The following is an 18870-nucleotide window of genomic DNA, read 5'->3' as shown; positions in this document are numbered from 1 at the left end:
GTCGTTGGCCGTCTAAATCAGTTATGTTCATTCCGATGACGTCATTGACACCTAAATGAACATTGCTTCGGAAAGTACACGCGCAGAATTTGCTTGCGTTTGATTTGTTTAACATGGGGAACAACCACCGAAAACCGTGACGAGTTTTAATTATCTCCACGGCACATATTCCATCTTACCCCATGGTCTATATATACATTTATATGAAATCTAAGCATAAGGGTGGAACACATGTTAAGCATAAGGGTGGAACACATGTTAATTACATTATTTCATTGTACACTTCTTTATGGATATATTCGTATTTGTCATCTATGTTGAATAATACGACTTATTTTTTTACATATTATTTTTACAGATATGATGGGAATTCAGCATAAATCCTGTGAACACGTGAATGGCACAGGGGTTGATTCTGGGTTATATGAGATTAAACCAGGGTTACGACCATTTGCAGCATATTGCAACTTTACTGAAACGCATCGTAATTAATCATATAAGTGTAATTGCGACCAGAACTCGGGTTCGGTTACTACAGCCGACGAGGGTTACAAAGCCTTATTGCCGGTTACTGCAGTCTTGTTTGGTGATGCACAAGATTCAGGCGAAGCAGGCTGGCATACTGTTGGTCCATTAGAATACTGGGGACGTAGCTAAACATTTCATTCGCAAATTACTCACGCTTTCGATAATGAATGAATGAATGAATGAATGAATGAATGAATGAATGAATGAATGAATGAATGAATGAATGAATGAATGAATGAATAAATGAATGCATGAATGAATGAATGAATGAATGAATGAATGAATGAATGAATGAATGAATGAATAAATGAATGCATGAATGAATGAATGAATGAATGAATGAATGAATGAATGAATGAATGAATGAATGAATGAATGAATGAATGAATGAATGAATGAATGAATGCTACTTTATCTTCGCGTGACCGGAAAATGCGTATGTTACTTCGTGATCAACTTTTTCATATCGGATTTATACTGCACAGTTGTCCTACTGTTGGTGGCTTATACGGTAAGTAGTAGCAACGGTGACTCGTAAATTAATAAGTTATAAAGTAGGCTACAATAGTCATTTATTGGATCATGCTTTAAGCATAAACTCTAACTAACCAGCAACTGTATTCTTGTTGCACACTAAAAAATATTACTGTTTGCCACTTTTGTACAAATTATAAACATGTTTGTTTATGTTTCATTTACGATATTTTTTAAATGAAAACATTGGTATCAACATAGTAGTAAACATCACGTAATAATCTAAGTTTTTTTCACATTTATTATTTCCACATTGGATCATATTGCTGGTAATGGGCGCTTGAATTAAACTTGGATCTCTCTGGCATTTCTTTAGTTTTTTTGCATGAGTTAAAAGTACAACACAACGTAATATAACTGAGTGATATATAGTTAGAATTTCATAACAACATACACCCCCCTTTGCAATGCATTGACTGGAATTTGTGACGTCATCGCGGTGTTTCCTAAAGGTATTTTCCGTCTAGCTTAATTTCAAGCCAGTGTTTTCTATTGTAACAGTTTAAACGGCAATATCTCTAGAAAATCACCACCCCTTTTAAAAAGAATTTACAAAAATAAATTTATCCAGAAACTGTAATCACTACAAAGTTACAAATACGTGCCAACTCCTATTGCATAAGCGGGCACAAGGTGTAAGAACAAAACAGTTTTGTTATAACGACCGCCGTTGTCAGCTACGCAAGGATAAATAAGTTAAATTATAGTTTAATCATAGATAATACATATTATCTTTGATAAAATGTTAAATCCATTTATCATTCATGCTATCATATGGTCGAGCATAGTCTTTTATATACGGACTCTGTGCTCGAGTAGATACCTTCCTGACACAAGAGGGCTTATCGTGTAATGAAGCCCGCCAGGTTCAGGCTCACCCCGGGAAAGTTGTCACGAGATGTAAATAATAAATACTGCATTAAATTTGTTAACGCAATTGTCTGTATACTGTTGTTTTCAGGGATTTATTAGATTAGTATAATTGATAACGAAGTACGACTTTTTGTGTGGTAAATAATAAGACCACAATGCTATAGAATTGTGTGTTTAAATTTTTTTTTGGCTGAGTCAAGTATTATATTTGATTAAAGAAGAGTGGAAAAAGGATTTTAGTGTTAAGTATCTACTTTTCACTTCTTAATGTCTAATCACAAATCTAGAAAGCGAATTAGAGCTGCTAAAAAAGCAGCAAGACCAGAGCTAAAAGGCGAAGAAGGTTGGTCAGGTTTGAAATATCAACAATGGTTTGACGTTTCCTTTTCAACGGTAAGGGACAATGTTGAAAGGGTTGACGTTGGGAAGTTGTCATGTGCAGACTTTATTGAACAGTAAGTTTTTCATTATTTCAATTTAATGTGTTGGTTAAGAATCCTCCCTCTCTGTTCTTTGTTAACCCTAAACCCCCTATAACCCTTAACTACACCTCCTACCAGCCTAATATGTAAGTGTAACGTACTCTAAGACCAGACTGCAGAGTATGGCAGGTGCATTTTTTTACAGACTTGGTGATGCACTCCACAATTTGTCCCAAGCACGCCAATTAATTAAACAAACAAAAAATTTGTATTAAATTAAGTAAAATTTCCTAACGTGGCTTGAAAATGTACATGCTTTGCACGCAGATTTTTAATGATAGCACGTGCGCACGCGAAAAATAACCGCCTTGCACGCGAGAGATCTCGTCAGGAACTGCCATACTCTGCAGACTGGCTCTAAGATTCTTCACTAGTGCTAAATTTACCTAATACTTTCATTTTAAAACACTTAGCTATAATTTTTAAAAATCTTTTCTCCATCACTCATAGAGTGTTATCATATAACTTGGCCAATCTATGTTATGTTGCCTTATACAAACATTATAAACATCTTAAAATCTCGAATCATTTAACAGTTTCAACATGCACTATCCAGATCACTTGGAAACTTGCTGACAACCTGGCAGTTGAGTGGCAAACACAATATGTTTCTCTGCACTGCTGCTGGCAGTTAGATGTATACATTTTTCGAATATGAAGTTGTTTAGTTATATTAAAAAAGAGGCCTCACATGTGAATTATTTCGAATTACAGGTATGAGAAACCAAATATTCCAGTAGTGCTGTTAAACACTCAAAACTCATGGCTAGCTAACCAAAAATGGACCCTGGAAAGACTGAAGAAAAAATATCGGAACCAAAAGTTTAAATGTGGAGAGGACAATGATGGATACTCTGTTAAAATGAAAATGAAATATTACATTGATTATATGAGAACCACGAAAGATGACAGTCCTCTTTATATATTCGATAGCAATTACGGTGAACACCCCAAACGTAAACAACTCTTGGAAGACTTTGAAATACCAAACTACTTCAAGGATGACCTATTCAGGTAAAATTTTGTGTGAAAACCCAAGAAAATTTCATTGCCGACACATTCTTAACTTAGTTTTAAATAAAAACTCCATTTTAAATATAATGACTGTCCTTCTGTTTTATTTTAAGCTGGGTATTGGCACGGTCAGTGGGACAGTAGTTAACACTTCCGTTCTGCCTCTAACCAAGAGGTTAAAGTTGTAAGGCTTATTGTGGGCATATGTGTCCTTGGGCAAGACACTAAACCGTAATTGCTCGGACCCAGTGGTCACTAATTGGTTGTCTAAATTGTCAGCCGTACGGAAAAACAATTACCTACAAGGTTAGATAGATACACAAAAGCGACGTGTGTGAAACATAATGATGACTGTCCTTTTCCTGCTATAACGACTATCCTTTTCTGATCACGCAAGGATAAAGTAAGAGTAACACTCATTCATATTGATACTAATAATAATAATATTAAGCTTGGTAAGTTTTTTGCCACAAGCTGAAAACGCAAAACGAACTATATAGTTCAATAAGGTAATATATCACTCTTAAATTTAAAGTGACATTAGTGGTTATAATAAAATATTATCATGATTAACAATGCAGGTATGCAGGGGAAAAGAAGAGGCCACCTTATAGGTGGTTTGTGATGGGTCCAGGGTTATCAGGCACTGGGATTCATATTGATCCATTAGGGACAAGCGCGTGGAATGCTCTTGTGAAGGGTCACAAACGCTGGTGTATGTTTCCAAACAAAACTCCAAAGGAGATGATAAAGGTGGGATAATTATTATTTTTAGTAACAGTGACAGTGGCGAACATATTATTTATTGGGGTTGTAACCACTTTTTATCACTGCTTTGTACTTAATAATTTGCATCATTTCAAATTAATCATTTTGGGGAGACCTTTATATTATGTCCCTACTTACCCATAACCCATGTAAAAGTCTGTCACCATATCACATATATGCACAATGCTTCTAGTAGCAGGTTATGCAAGGATAGTTTAACATGTCATCAATCCTTGTCAAAATAAAACAAATTTCACTTTTGGTTTCTAACTTTCTAATATTTACTGATTAATGCAGTGCAGAAAATTCCAAGGTATTCATGCCCACCCTGCCACCCCAGGTTTGGCGCCTATTTTTGCTACTGCTATATTTTTTTTACTTTAACATAGTTAAGCAGCAACATCAACCTATTTTAGGTAAAACGAAGTGAAGGATTGTTGCAACAAGATGAAGCTATTACTTGGTTTAAAACAATCTATCCCCGAACTTTGTCCAAGGATTGGCCTGAAGAATTTAAACCATTAGAAATATTACAAAAGCCAGGTCAGTTGTTTGTCACAAATCATCATAACAAATCATTTGTGATAGGAATTGAGTGTTTTTCATTAGTATTAATGCAAGTACATGTCACAGGTGAAACAGTGTTTGTACCTGGTGGTTGGTGGCATCTTGTACTGAACCTCGACACAACTATTGCTGTCACTCAGAATTTTGCTTCGGTAACAAATTTTCCCACTGTTTGGCCGAAAACTGTCAAGGGCCGACCAAAACTTTCTCATAAGTGGATCAGGTAGTTCAGCTTTGTGATGTGTATTTTGCAAGTAAAAATATATATAACAAGATACACCCATATGCACAATGTTAGAGATGCCTGAAAGGGCATGTTTAAAGTTTAAAAACCTTTGTTTTAAGCTTGCTTTTACCCTGATATTAGCAGTCTATACAGTTGGGCAAAGATGAAGTATTGCATTCACCTTTTGGCACCCAAGATTTTGTTAAAATTCAAAAAACGTAACGCCAAAAAGTGAACCTTTTTTATAAGTATGAATGTTGGTCTTTTATTTTTAATATAAGACATTTCACATAGGATGTAAGAATTAAGATTCAATATGGGTGGAAATAACTCTAACAAATAATTAAACATTTTTTGACGAAAAGTCATGTATGGTCGCTACGTGCTCAATAAATGATATTAAATGCAGGATATTAAGGAAAGAGAGGCCAGAAGTTGCCGCTATGGCTGATAAAATCTCCACTGAAAAGTACATCACCTCTGACTCATCTTCTGATTCTTCTTCATCTTCAAGCGATTCCTCTTCCAGCTCATCAGATGAAGATGATAAGGAGACACGGAAGCGACAGATGCCCTCACTTACTGCAAATGGAACTTCCCAGTAAGTTATGACTTTATTGTTAACAAGGGTGCTCTGTTTCATACACCTCATGCGTGTTTACTTGTTACCACATATGTAACTTGCTTTATCCTCGCGTGGCCAGAAAACGACAGTCGTTATGACGTTATAACACGGATGTCCATTTACAAGTTTTATGTAACTTTGTGGTTGATTATTTTTTGGGGGATTTTTGGATTTTTTTTTTGTTTTAATGAATGGCTGAGAATTACGACAACCCATTAATGACCACTGGGTTAGAGCAATTGTCGTTTAGTGTCTTGCCCAAGGACACATACGGCCACAATGGTAGCAGCAACGAGCCTTGAATCTGTAACCTCATGGTTTCATTACGTTGGTTGTACCTCACTACAGTAAGTACACAATGTGTGTAGCTCACAACAGTAACAGAATGTGATATAGGTGTCTTTTTAACTAAATCTGGGAGTATATATCAATCATTTGTAAGTTTAATTGTCAAGTTGTATTTCTTATGATCCACAATTTGCTATTTCGTCCTGTGTCTATCGTGATTTGTCTCCGTTTATATTTTATTCTTCAAAGGTCGGGCAAGCGTCAACGAACAGAAACAAACTAAATGCCGCTTCTCAAGGAAGTTTTGTCTCTCTGTTCCTGCCGTTCACAGTGTGTGCTAGCCAAATCATCTGCCGCTTTTGTAATCCATGCGACTTGCTGTGAATTATGCAATAGTCAACTTGTGAATAAATTATGTCTCCTCATATAGCATGTCTGCGTCGTTTCACTTTTCACTAAAAATTCTTAATGTGTTTTACCGTACGTTAGTTTTCTCAGTCCAGAATGACCACAAGTGTCCAAATCAACAAAGGGACCAAGCGTCGGCTCTAATTACGTATCCAATAAAGCGACAACGTTTACAATTTAAAGGGTTGTGGAAATCCGACACGACAGTTAAATTTTGTAAAGCTAGTTAAGAAAATAAGTTACATGAATCAAACTTTTAAGTAAGGTATCATAGAAAGTTTCAGCTTAGCTTTTTAGGAGGAGGGAAAATTAGGTTTGGTATAATGTTTTACGTTCGATTTAGGAGGTCTTTTATAGCAGAAACCAGAAGTGTGAAGTCAATTAAAGGAGAGTAAATTAACACCAAACGATGGTAGATTATCATCATTTTCGAAACACGCAGTATGTGTCTCTGAATTACAAACAGTAAGGGGTGGGCCAAATGTAATAGGTGCGCAACACGGCTGTAAAATATTCAACCTTTTTAGCATTAAGTAAATTTGGTAAACTGTATCAATATCTGTGCTCGAAGTGCAGTCAACCGCTACAATAACAACTGTGCTTTTGAACTTCGTTTGGTTTAAAAAAAATGCGTTTTTACTTTCAGAAAATCTTTTTCGTTGTCTTCAAGTTATATCGGTTTTTCGTTTTAGTAGATATGGTTTGCCTTGCGGACGTTTCAAAGTGGTTTTGGTCAGATTGGTTTTGGTTGCCGGCAGGAATTACATTCGGAGAACTGAAAGATCAACCGGGCATACAGATTGCTAAAGCTTCTGATTTGTATCTAATGCCGATATTGGCGATCGGAATACTTTGCTTACGTTATATGTTTGACATATGCATGTCTAAAGTTGCTCAAAATGTGGGTATTGTGGACCAGCGAAAACGTCCTGAACCTAATGAAGTGATGGAAACGATGTACAAAATATGTAAGAGGCCTTCCGCTGAAGACACAACAGCTCTAAGCAAACGACTCGACTGGAGTAATAAGAAAATTCTGACTTGGTTTCGTTTGAGACGAAACCTGGATAGACCAAGTTTAGTTTGTAAGTTTAAAGAGTCCAGCTGGCGCACTTTATTTTACATCAGTGCTTTTGCATACGGGTTATATACACTCATACCTTCGCCTTGGTTTTGGGATACTGTGCAATGCTGGGTAGATTATCCAAAGCAAAACCTGTGGACAACTGTGTATTACTACTACATGCTGGAAGGTGGGTTCTATATTTCCCTCCTGTTTTCAATCATGAGTGACGTTAAAAGAAAAGACTTTCCTGAGCAGTTAATTCACCACGCGGCAACTATTTTGTTGATCACGTTTTCTTACGTGGCAAACTTTGTTAGAATCGGAACAATGGTTATGGTCATACACGATATATCCGATATTTTCCTGGAAATTTCTAAAACTTTATTTTATGCGGGCAAGCAGAAGATTGCAGATGTTGGTTTTGTAGTGTTCTCAGTTGTATTTATTATAACTCGGATCCTGATTTACCCCTACTATATATTGCACACTACTTTGGTGAAAGTATATTGGGTATTAGAACCTTTCCCGGGATACTATTTGTTTAATGCTTTACTTGTAATTCTCCAACTGCTGCATGTATTTTGGGCGGTGATCATCGTTAAGATGGCGATCCGTATGATAAGGGTGGGAACGGTGGAGAAAGATGCCAGGAGTGACGTGGAGGAAAGCGACGAAGACGAGCAGGAGAAGAGTTATTGATAAATCCATGCACCAGAAGAAGTGAATGTAACTTATTTATAATCGCGTGGCGGGACAGCCATAATCGTTATAACACGGATGTTCTGTTTCACGCCCCATGCTCGCTTATGAGTTACCACGTATGTAACTTTGTGGCTGATTATTTTACACGGTATATACAATGCTGTACAAATTTATTTGCCTGACAAGTTTCAGCTTGCTTATACCTTACGTTCAGTTTGAAAATACAACTTAAGATCGATCACTACAACTTAATAAATTTTATTTCTGCTCAACAATAGTAGCGCGTCTGAAATAACAATAGATATATAACCTACATCAAAGTTAGATAAAGTGCTTCTGCGTACCATAATGGCCTTTTAAAATATTGGCCTTTCTCTGCAAGACGCAATGTTCTAATATATTAGGGAGGGGGAAGATGGGAAATATCCTGAGCATTTTTTAAACAATTAACAACGGTCTATTAAAGTCGTAAGAATGCAGTTTTGTGATTCTTTGAATGTTCTTTGTTTACTAAAAAATGCGATAAGAAAATAGAATGAAAAGGTGTCCCATCTTCCCCCACCCTACTATATACTTTGTCATACTCTATATAGCAAATGGGGGGTCAAAGATAACCAGGGAGTCTACCGAAGGTCACGACACACAAGAGCGATCGTGGATTCTGCGTAGTAGATTGGTCCGACATTTAACCGAGGACCTTGGAGGTAGATGCTCTCGAACCTTCAATTGCATATACCCCACAGCGAGATGACGTAGTACACAAAAACCATCGAGGAAAGTCGAGTATTAGCTAACTGGTACTGCATTCTTGACACAGAAAACATGAGGTTTTCATACCATTAAACACAGGAAAACCTATCCTACACTGAATAGTGGTGTTAGTTTGCCGATCGCAAAGATGTATATTGCCGAACAGAAACAGAAAAACACGCAAGGTGTATCGACTGTATCCCCATAATACCACGATCGCTCCATATTGAGTTCTAATTACGCACCGCGTTTTTAGTATTCAATCTTTATGCAGTAAGTTAAATTCGAATACCCACATATGTATAGTAGGGTTGGGGAAGATGGGACACCTTTCCATTCTATTTTCCCGTCTCATTTGGTAATAAACAAGAAATATTCAATGAATAATAAAACCGTGTTCTCACGACTTACAGAGACTGTTATTAATTGTTTGAAACACAATCACAATATTTGGATATTATGTGCAAAAGTGTCCCATCTTCTCCCACCCTAATATATCATTAAGTCTCTAGCTTTTATCTATGACAGTTTTTTCGGGTTCCTAACGTTTATTTTTTAACCTGAAGTAACTTCAGCCGTCGGTTCAAATTCACAACAAGTTGTTAAACAGCAGCAGGCTACTACATTTTATTAAAAGAAGGCATTTTTAAATTCATGAATCTGAAGCTTAGATGTTAATGCATACGTAATTATGAAACTTAGATACGATGGCGAATACAAGATACAACACAACGTAAGAATTCTCTCGTATAAATGACGGTTTAATATTAAAAATAATTCCAAATCTGAGTATAAAGTGATTCATATTGTTTGTTATTTCCTGAAAGGTGAAGGTAAAAAAAATAGATTTTTTGCCATGAGGATTGGTATGCAGGAAATACACCATAATATTGTAGATAATTAGTTTTATATATTGCTTGAAACTGTTTAAGTGCCATGGAATAGAGAAATGAGTTCTGTACCGTAAGAAAGATATGCGGTATAGGATTATTACAAATAGGGAAATAATTACTTGACATGATTTACAAATAAAAGTATAATAAGATACAAACCACTGCAAACAGATATAAGTGAAAACTAAAAAAAGTGATATTCATAATAAACAATTAGCACAAGTAAGTGATTAAACATAAATAGTGTTCACTTGCTTAAACACAATTTTCCAGGCATAATGTACAAATGTGTTAACTATTTATAAATTTTGAAAAAGTTTAACTAAGTAATTTGGTCAGGACGTATTAAAGTGCGAAAACAGCAAATTGGAATCTTTTTCAGTCACCGCAATCGATCCAATTCGGTAGGGTAAGGAATAGACTGCAAAACAATAGTTCAGGCATAGGGCATGCGAATAATAAACATGAAAAGAATGTTGAAACATCATAAGGAAGTAGCAAACAAAGCTTCATTGCAATGTTGTATGCTCAGTTTTGTTGCATGTAAAAAAGAGAAATTTCAACTTTTGCTAATGTTTAAAATGTAATGCACAATGTATAACACATGTATATATTTTAGGGTCGCACAGCCCATTAAAATAAAAAGTGATTAAAATAAAACAGTGCTACAAAAATTACATTCTTCTGTATAATGATACCAACAGCTGTTGAATACAAAATCATGTCCCGTTATTTTGAACTGCCATCTTTTTACCATTAGACACTGGATGCGAAGGTTCATTCTCATTCTCATCCTCGTTTTCACTTTCCTCTTCTACATCGCTCCTCGCATCCTTCTCCACCTTACCAACCATCACCATCCTGATCGCCATCTTAACGATGATCGCTGCCCAGAAGATGTGGAGAAGTTGGAGAACCATGAGCAGGGCATTGAAAAAGTAGTAGCCCGCATAAGGCTTAAAAAGCCACATGCTCTTTACCCATGTGGTATGAATAACGCAGTAGGGGTAAATAATAAGTCGCGAGATGATAAACACAATTGCAAAGACCGTGAAAAGATTATCGGCCCAAACACTCTTTTTTCCATAAACAAAGCATTTCGCAAACTCAAGAATAATATCTGATATATCATGGATTGCCATCACCATGGAACCAATTCGAACAAAGTTCGCGACATAAGAAAAGACAATAAGAAAAATTGTAGCCATGTGGTGGATTAGTTGCTCCACAAAGTCTTTCCTTTTTACATCACTCATGATTGAAAACAAAAGAGAGAAGTAGAAACCACCTTCTAACATATAGTAATAGTACACAGATGTCCACATACTCTGCCTTGGATAATCAACCCAACAGTACAAATTGTCCCAAAACCAAGGTGATTGAACTAATGTACATATTCCAAATGTAAAAGCAACTGTGTAGAAAAAACATCTCCAACTAGCTTCACTGAGTTTTTGAACCAAACTTGGTCTATCCATGTTTCTTCTTCTTCTAAACCATGTCTGAATTCTCAATTTACTCCAATCAACTTTTTTGGCAAGCCCTTGAATTGTATCATTCGATGGGGACTTGTTTTTCTTGTAAATTTGCTCCAGCTCAGTGTTGGGCTCTGGTCTTTTACGCGAGTCTTTAATTCCCAACTGCCTGGCTAGAACAGGTGTACAAAAATAGTCAAACACTTTTCTCAAACAAAATATTATGATTGCCCACACTGGTAAAGCAAATAAATCTCGTGGTTTTGCGTAATGAAAACCAGGCTTGTCTTCCAAATCTTTAAAATAAATTCCAGCAGGGAGCCAGAATTCATCCGACCAAAACCAATTTGAAATATTTTCCATAACGCTTAGAGATTTAGTTCAATTGCAGGTAAATCAGTCACCTCCTATTTTGTATAAAAGCCCTAAGTGAAATCTATTAACCTGTAGAGTTATTTGATTACAGTTCATGATATAAAAGTCCACATAAGTGTACCTCACATATAAATATGTAGGCTATACATTAAACACACATACGTAAAATCTATATCTATTAGTTACTAGTGTGTAAAACTGTTAAATGAATGCAATAATAGGTATTGTTAACAAATGCTATTGAAATTTAATTTTTTTATATATCCGAACAAATAAAAGAAATCAGAAACTATGCAACAATGCATCAGCTTTAGTTATTTCACATCTATTAGTAATAGTTTTAATATGAAACAAACCGATATTGTTAAACCTATACGTCAATAAAAATTAAAAAGGCAAGGTAAATTAAAATGGATGCCACAGCAAGGCACTTTCAATTAAAAATAAGAACAACCAAATTGAGGTGGTCATGAAAACTGTGACTTAGTCTAGTTTTTTTAGCAATGAAACTTTGGTGGGTTGATAAGAAAATAATTAAAACAAAACGAGTTTTCCGCGTAACAAGTACGTTTATATACTTATATAAAAAAGCATAAAATAGAGATGAGTACCAGAAATTATAAATGTTAGGCAATATAGAAAGGTAATGTTATATATACAGAAATCATTGCAATAATGAATAGATTAAAAAGGGAATAACGAGATTTGATAAGTTTTAAAACGGTGACTGCATTTAATGAAATGAACATGATTTAACTTATTAACGCATATTGAAAAATAACGATACCAAAACAATTTTTACTGCAAATGAATCACTTATTGCTGTGAATATATAACTTGTATAAAGGCACTAGTTGCACTGCACAATGTATAAAAATGAAAAACAGCAATATTAATTAATCGAGATGTTAAAGAAATGTGTATGTCATGAAAAAGTGATAGATCGCGAGTATTAGTTAAACATTAATGCAATCTTAATTAAACAGTTCAAGGCAGTGAACTTTATCCCCGACCCTGTGTCCTTGAGACACGTTATGATATGAGAAACTTAAAAGTTCATAAAAGTCACTACGCAGAACTAATAAACCAAACATATAGGTCACACTATACTTGTGGTTACTTAATGTGATCTATATTCCGATAAATTGATTTTATGTTTGAATATGCAACATGGGTGAGGTTGTATCAGGATTCAGAAACTGTTTAAACGTACTTAATCTTCATCGTCACTTACAGACTCCTCATCGTCACTTCTTTCATCTGCCATCTTGTCTCCTTTGATAAATTTTACTGCCATCTTAAAAATAATTGAAGCCCAGTAAATGTGGAGAATCTGCAACACGATTAGCAGACCATTGAAGAAGTAATAAGCGGGAAATGGCTTCAAAACACGGATCTTTATCGCTGATGTATGAATCACATAGAATGGGTATATAAAGAGCCTGGTGAAGATAAACACAACCGCAAATATAACAAAGAGATGGTCAGCAAGGCTCTTGTAGTTTGCGTACAGAATCGACTTTCCAAATTCAAGAAATATATCAGAAACATCATGAACTGCTAACACAAGTGATCCAACTCGAACGAAATTGCACATATATGAAAATATAATAAGAAAAAGAGTGGACACATGGTGAATAACCTGAATTGGAAAATCCTTCCTTTTTACATCTTCAGCAATAGTAAATAGCAATGATAAGTAAAATCCTGCTTCAAGCATGTAGTAGTAATACAGCCAGGTGGGTAAAGACTGTTGCGGGTAGTCTGTCCAACATTGCACATTATCCCACAACCAGGGTGATTTAAACAACATAAACATTCCAAAAGTGAAGATAGAGAAGTAAAACAAAAACCTCCATGAGGACTCTGCAAACTTTGTAACGACAGTTGGACGGTCCAGATTTCTTCTCATTCGAAACCAATGTTCAATTTGTTTTACATTCATGTCTAGCTGTTTAGAAAGGCCAGTTATCATTTTGTCAGGTGGGGATTTCTGTGTTTTATACACAGCTTCCAGTTGAGCATTACTGCTTGGTAATCTTCGTTCACTTTTTATGTTCAGATTGGATAAAAGAAAGGTACAAATATAATGCTCGTACAATTTTCGCAGTATATGGAACAAAACAGCAAACGCTGGTACAGCCCACAGATCCGAGGTTTGGGGAAATGTAAAATTTTCTCTGCTTTGTGTATCTGTCTTAGAAGTACCGGAGGGAAACCAAAATTCATGGCTACTTATCCAGTTCAAATTTAACAGATCCATATCCAAATTGCACAACACAATAGGTAATAATAAAAAAAACAAGTAACAGTCTAGTTATACAAAGTAGATATAAGGTAATTAATATAATAATTATGTTAGTTATAAAATTGATCTGGCATAATATTAATACTTATCATCGTCTTGTAACCTTATTTTATAATTTACTTATATATCCACGCAGCTATAGCACCAGTAAGGAATACGTTATTGAAACTCAGCATATAAATTACACTGATTTCAATTACTATGTGGCTTCTGCTTGCTTGATCAACTTTTAGAAATGAGATAAAACTGGCGCACATTGCCGCTGGCAAATACTGCAAACCAAGCGAAGTTTGAGAATCACTACTAACAAAACATTACGTCTGTAACTCGTCAAACTGTCAACTATAGTTATGAACGATTCTACTACACTACAGGCATTCTGCTCTGCCCAAAATCGCTCGTGCGCATGCGCGGTTCGTACGTTTGACGTATCCACTCTCACAACTCTCGTATTTGTATGTTATTAATCATTCAAGCCATTTAGAAAGTAAAGTTAATAACGTAAACAAGAAAACTCGTTAATGGCGTTAAATATCTGAGTTGAAAACCGGTCGAAACATAACCCGTACTAGCGTGACGTCACAGCTTCTAAAATAGAATTCGCCATGCACAGAATGAGCTCAATCCAGGGCGCTTTACTCAATACCACAGGCCCTTGGATATCCGTTCAACGCTGTTCAAAAAACGCGCCATTATTGCGGGATGAAATTGTTCGCATGAAATCTCGATTGTAGTCGAGTTTTGAATTTCCTGTGTACATTTAGCCAATAGTGGCCCGTCTTGGTATCACGTTAGAAGTTAGAACCACTGTTGTTTTGCCGCTATGTCCTGTTTTTTCGTTCTGAATGTGTTTTTTTTAAATCTTCGCTACCGTGTTTGAACATACAGATAAAGTGATTAGTATTAATATTAATGCAACATACCATACATGTGTCTATGAGCCGATCTGGATTATTAAACATTCACAAATATGGCACATGTGACGTGGTGTGTCACGATTTGCGGATTGTTGTTTATTTACTCATTTAAACGGTATAGTAGGGTGGGGGAAGATGGGACACCTTTAGCACAAAATATCCAAATATCCTGAACGTGTTTAAAACATTTAACAACGCTATTTTTGAGTGGTGAGAATTTGATTTTATAATTCTTTAAATGTTCTTTGTTTACCACGAAATAAAACGAGAAAATAGTATGAACAGGTGTCTCATCTTCCCCCACCCTACTGTATAGATTATGTCGCTCTTGTTCACTGTTGTTTTGCTAACTTCATAGTAGGCTATGCATGCGGAATGTATGCGCTTAGCAGAAAAACACAAACAAAACTATATAGACGCATAGTGCTGCAGCAAATGTGTATGTTTTCACTGACGTATAAATGGTAAACTGCTTTTCCAAAAATAAATCTTGTTTTGAAACCTTATGTGATGTATACAAAGAAGCCTATTATATGTCCTATTATAGTAGTTTTATAGGGTATAAGACGGCCCATAATTTTATTCATTTTATCGTCTTATTTGGTAGCAATAAACCAAGAATATTTACAGAATCACGTAATCGTATCCTCGAGACTTTAACATATCGTTTTTAAAACACATTTAGGAATTATAAGTTAAAACTGTCCCATCTTACCCTACAGGACGATATACCAATACCATGTTTTGCGCGGCTGTTGCAACTAAATTGCTATCGTTTAGTGTTTTTGCTTTTCATCAAGTAAAAATGTGAAACAATTAATTCCGATTATTTCTTTGTTTTGTCACGCTGGCGGCGATAAAATAAAAATGCTTAGGGTGTTTTGCGTCGGCATATCTAAACACATTAAAGAGTAAGGTATATAAATACTAGAACTGTTTTGTTGTGTTTTCCTTTATTAAAGCCTAAAAATATAGAAAAGAAACGATGTTAATACTAAATTCGCGCTTACTGAATCGACAATCCAAAATCGCGAACCATTGTGAACTTAGTTTGTTACGTCACAAGGTTGAACTGACGTCACAGTCAGCCCGCTCTCCGATCCTTAAAGTTGATTGGTCAGATTGCTCAAGTGACTGTCGTCTCGCACCAGCTGATTACGCCCGCCTTGATTGCTCCGCGCATAAAACGCCTCTTCCACAATGCTACCACGTTTCAGTTTAGATGAAGTTTGTTCCACATCAGGTTACAAGTTGGAAGGTTTTAACGAGTTTTCTTGCAAAACTTGAGTTAAGTATACTATTTATTTACATCAGTATTATATTGTGATAACGTACTTTAACTTGTTGTATTACTACAATATCCATTTCTATTATTTCTCTACAACATAAACAATAATATTATGCTAAGTTTTGTGCCTTGCTTGTATATTACTTTTATATATTACCTTTAAATAAATCTTAACACACTTTGTTTCAGACATCGCGAAGGTGCATCCCGCTTTATTACGTCGCAATATACTTCACTCGCGACGTCACGCCACAATCGCTGTGTTTGTTATGTTTATTACGTCACAATTCGACACAATCGCAAGCGTTATTGTTACGTCATAGCTTAACACACGCGCTTGCTACGTCACAATGCAGTTTGTTGTACGCCTTCGTTTCGCTATTTTTCCATGGGGCCCCATGAGCGTTTTTCGGTGTTGCAAGGCACAATACTTGTATATTCTAACTATATTTGCGCTACGGATGCGAAGGAAGCAGATTAAAGAACTGGTAAAGTATAAATCACAATTGACATTATTATGTACATAAGCTATTTTCTAGAAACATCGATGATGTGACGTCACGAAGTGGTGATGACGGAACAGAAGAACCCACTTCGTAAGTATGTTTTTTGTTACTTATCTAATTTTGCCTTGAATAAGAGTTTTTTTAATTAAATTTACAGAACATGGGAGGTGACGTCACAGAGGATCAAGTGGGCCATGGGGCAAAAGAGAGAATGAAGGTAATTATGACGTAGCAATATATACACCAACACGTAACGATTGTATGTTTGTGGAAAAGTCGGCGAATAAAGCTGCAGAAGGAAAGCGCAAGGTATTGTATATCTTTGTTTATATTTAGCAATCAACAATAACGCTGTAGAGTAAAATTAAATGTGGAATAAACTTATGTAGAACTATACTAATTTTGTTGCACGTTTCTAAACTATTACGTATAATTGTAACGTAGCCACTTACCTTTTGCAGTTGAAGAACAAAGACGAAGACGCCAATAAAGCAATAAAGGATACACGGTTTGGGGTTTGAGGTTTTATACGAGTTGTATATATGTTGTGTATGTGTATGTGTCTGTCTGTGCTGCTGTACTTTATTCTGCTGGACCTAATGTTGCCAGCTATTTTAGTCAGTCACTGCTATAGTTCATTTTGCATGTCACTGAAATATATGCAATGAAACTATGGCGAACATCTTGCTGGATAAGATTTTGTTGTTGTCCGCTCTATACATTTTGTCTTCGTCTACAAAGATCAAACCCTTCAACGATTTTGTCTTGTCCTGATCGCTTGGTGAGAACGCTGTGTTGGTACACAAATACTCTAGTAATATCTGCACGCAGCATAATATGCGAATAAATATGACAGTAAACCATTTAATACATTGTAACGCGTTAAGTTATGACTAACGTTATAAATTTAAACGTGATGTAGCGTGATTGAGACGATGGCCACGTCACAATTACGTTACGACGTCGATACGGTGGGTCAGAGCTTTGTCATGACCCTTTGTTCGGTGCGGTTACGTCAGCTTTGATTAAGTTTACCTAACGGTCAGGTTGTTGCGTGGACGTCGCCGCCAGTGATGCTACGCTCGGATCTAGATTACTGTCAATGCGGTTCGTAACAACCTGACGCAGTTTTGTAGCGGTCGATGCAGCGCGTAACATCCGAACGTTATTGTGTTGTGTTAAAATACGACGAGAGTATCGCGGTACCAGCTTGGCGACTTCTTGTGGTCGGACAATAAATTTAATGTACACTGCAAATGATTATCCTTCAGGATTTGAACCATCTTTTCTTTGAAGATGTTTCAATGATCATGCCCGCGTTAATTGCCTTTTAACCGCGTCCCCTTTTTATATGATTAAGCTGTTGTGTTTGTTGCATGTTTGGTACATTATTTCTACACTCATTGTACTGTTGTTGTATTTTTGTCGACGTGTCTATTTGTATTGCACATCGTCTACGTGCGTTCGTTGTACTGTTTTTGTCTCTGGGGTTTCTTTTACCTGTGTGGACAGTAACATCCCGCAAGGGTTTCTCACCTAAGTAGAAACCCACTACCATTGGCTGGGGGCTTGTCGTGCCGTAGTGGCTTTCCACCAACGCCAGCCACAAAAACTATGAAGGTATTTTAATCATGTTTTTATTTTGCAGAAGCTCCAAATAAACAGTTGGCTCTTTCATTTTATTTCTGTGTAATTACTTCGTTTGGTTGCAAAATAAAATATCAACAGAACCTATTTTCTGCTTTTTGGCTAAATGGCATGACGTCAGTTTCTTGATGCGTCATGGAAAAGTGACGTCAGGTCTCCATATGTCATTGTGTCTTCTTGTATTTGAGTAGCGATTGTTTGATTTAATTGCTAAGCCCTGGTAAAACATACACAGCAATTTTTTTAATTTTTTAGAAAGAACCTTGCGTTTAGTTAAATGTCATATATTAATATATATTAACTTTTAAGTTTACATAACTACTGCGCGACGACAGTGTTGATTATTGTAAATTTGCTATTCGACGCATGGTCCAAGCGACTGCCAAGTGTTGTACAAATTGGTTTTTACACATGTTTTTATATAAATTATTTTATAACACTACGTGCCCGTTCATTATTGCTGGGCTCTCTTTTCCGTCATATGTTGATAACAATTCAACTACTTATATAGCCATAGTAAACATTTACACGATGAACCAGAGTCCATAGTCATCGCGTATACCATTTATGGCGGCAATGTTGTAGTAAGAGGGTTATACATTTTATAAATAAAATGAAATGTTATATGGA

At 35.9% G+C, this 18870-nt stretch overlaps 3 protein-coding genes and 1 pseudogene across 3 annotated transcripts; 2 read left to right on the top strand and 2 right to left on the bottom strand.

Annotated features, from left to right (window-relative positions):
- The first annotated feature begins 2022 nt into the window (after nt 1-2022).
- On the top strand, nt 2023-6332 carry LOC149737492 (bifunctional arginine demethylase and lysyl-hydroxylase JMJD6-like). The gene is made up of 7 exons (XM_089875207.1): nt 2023-2390; nt 3132-3431; nt 4013-4184; nt 4616-4742; nt 4833-4989; nt 5402-5593; nt 6155-6332. Exons 1-7 carry the CDS (start codon nt 2203-2205, stop codon nt 6186-6188), a joined length of 1170 nt encoding a protein of 389 aa, XP_089731333.1. The 5' UTR covers nt 2023-2202; the 3' UTR covers nt 6189-6332.
- Nucleotides 6333-6852: 520 nt separating this feature from the next.
- On the top strand, nt 6853-8325 carry LOC149737491 (ceramide synthase 2 pseudogene; annotated as a pseudogene).
- Nucleotides 8326-9430: 1105 nt separating this feature from the next.
- LOC149737490 (ceramide synthase 2-like) lies at nt 9431-11650 on the bottom strand. Its single transcript, XM_089875208.1, has one exon. The coding sequence runs from the start codon at nt 11560-11562 to the stop codon at nt 10444-10446; it is 1119 nt and encodes a 372-aa protein (XP_089731334.1). The 5' UTR covers nt 11563-11650; the 3' UTR covers nt 9431-10443.
- Nucleotides 11644-14093, bottom strand: LOC149737489 (ceramide synthase 2-like). Its single transcript, XM_089875210.1, has one exon. It carries the CDS (start codon nt 13835-13837, stop codon nt 12788-12790), a length of 1050 nt encoding a protein of 349 aa, XP_089731336.1. The 5' UTR covers nt 13838-14093; the 3' UTR covers nt 11644-12787.
- Nucleotides 14094-18870: the final 4777 nt, after the last annotated feature.

The sequence above is a fragment of the Ciona robusta genome, chromosome 3, assembly GCF_009617815.1.
Source record: "Ciona robusta chromosome 3, ASM961781v2".
In the NCBI taxonomy this organism is placed as follows: Eukaryota; Metazoa; Chordata; class Ascidiacea; order Phlebobranchia; family Cionidae; genus Ciona; species Ciona robusta.
This window is presented reverse-complemented; position numbering and strand designations above follow the sequence as displayed.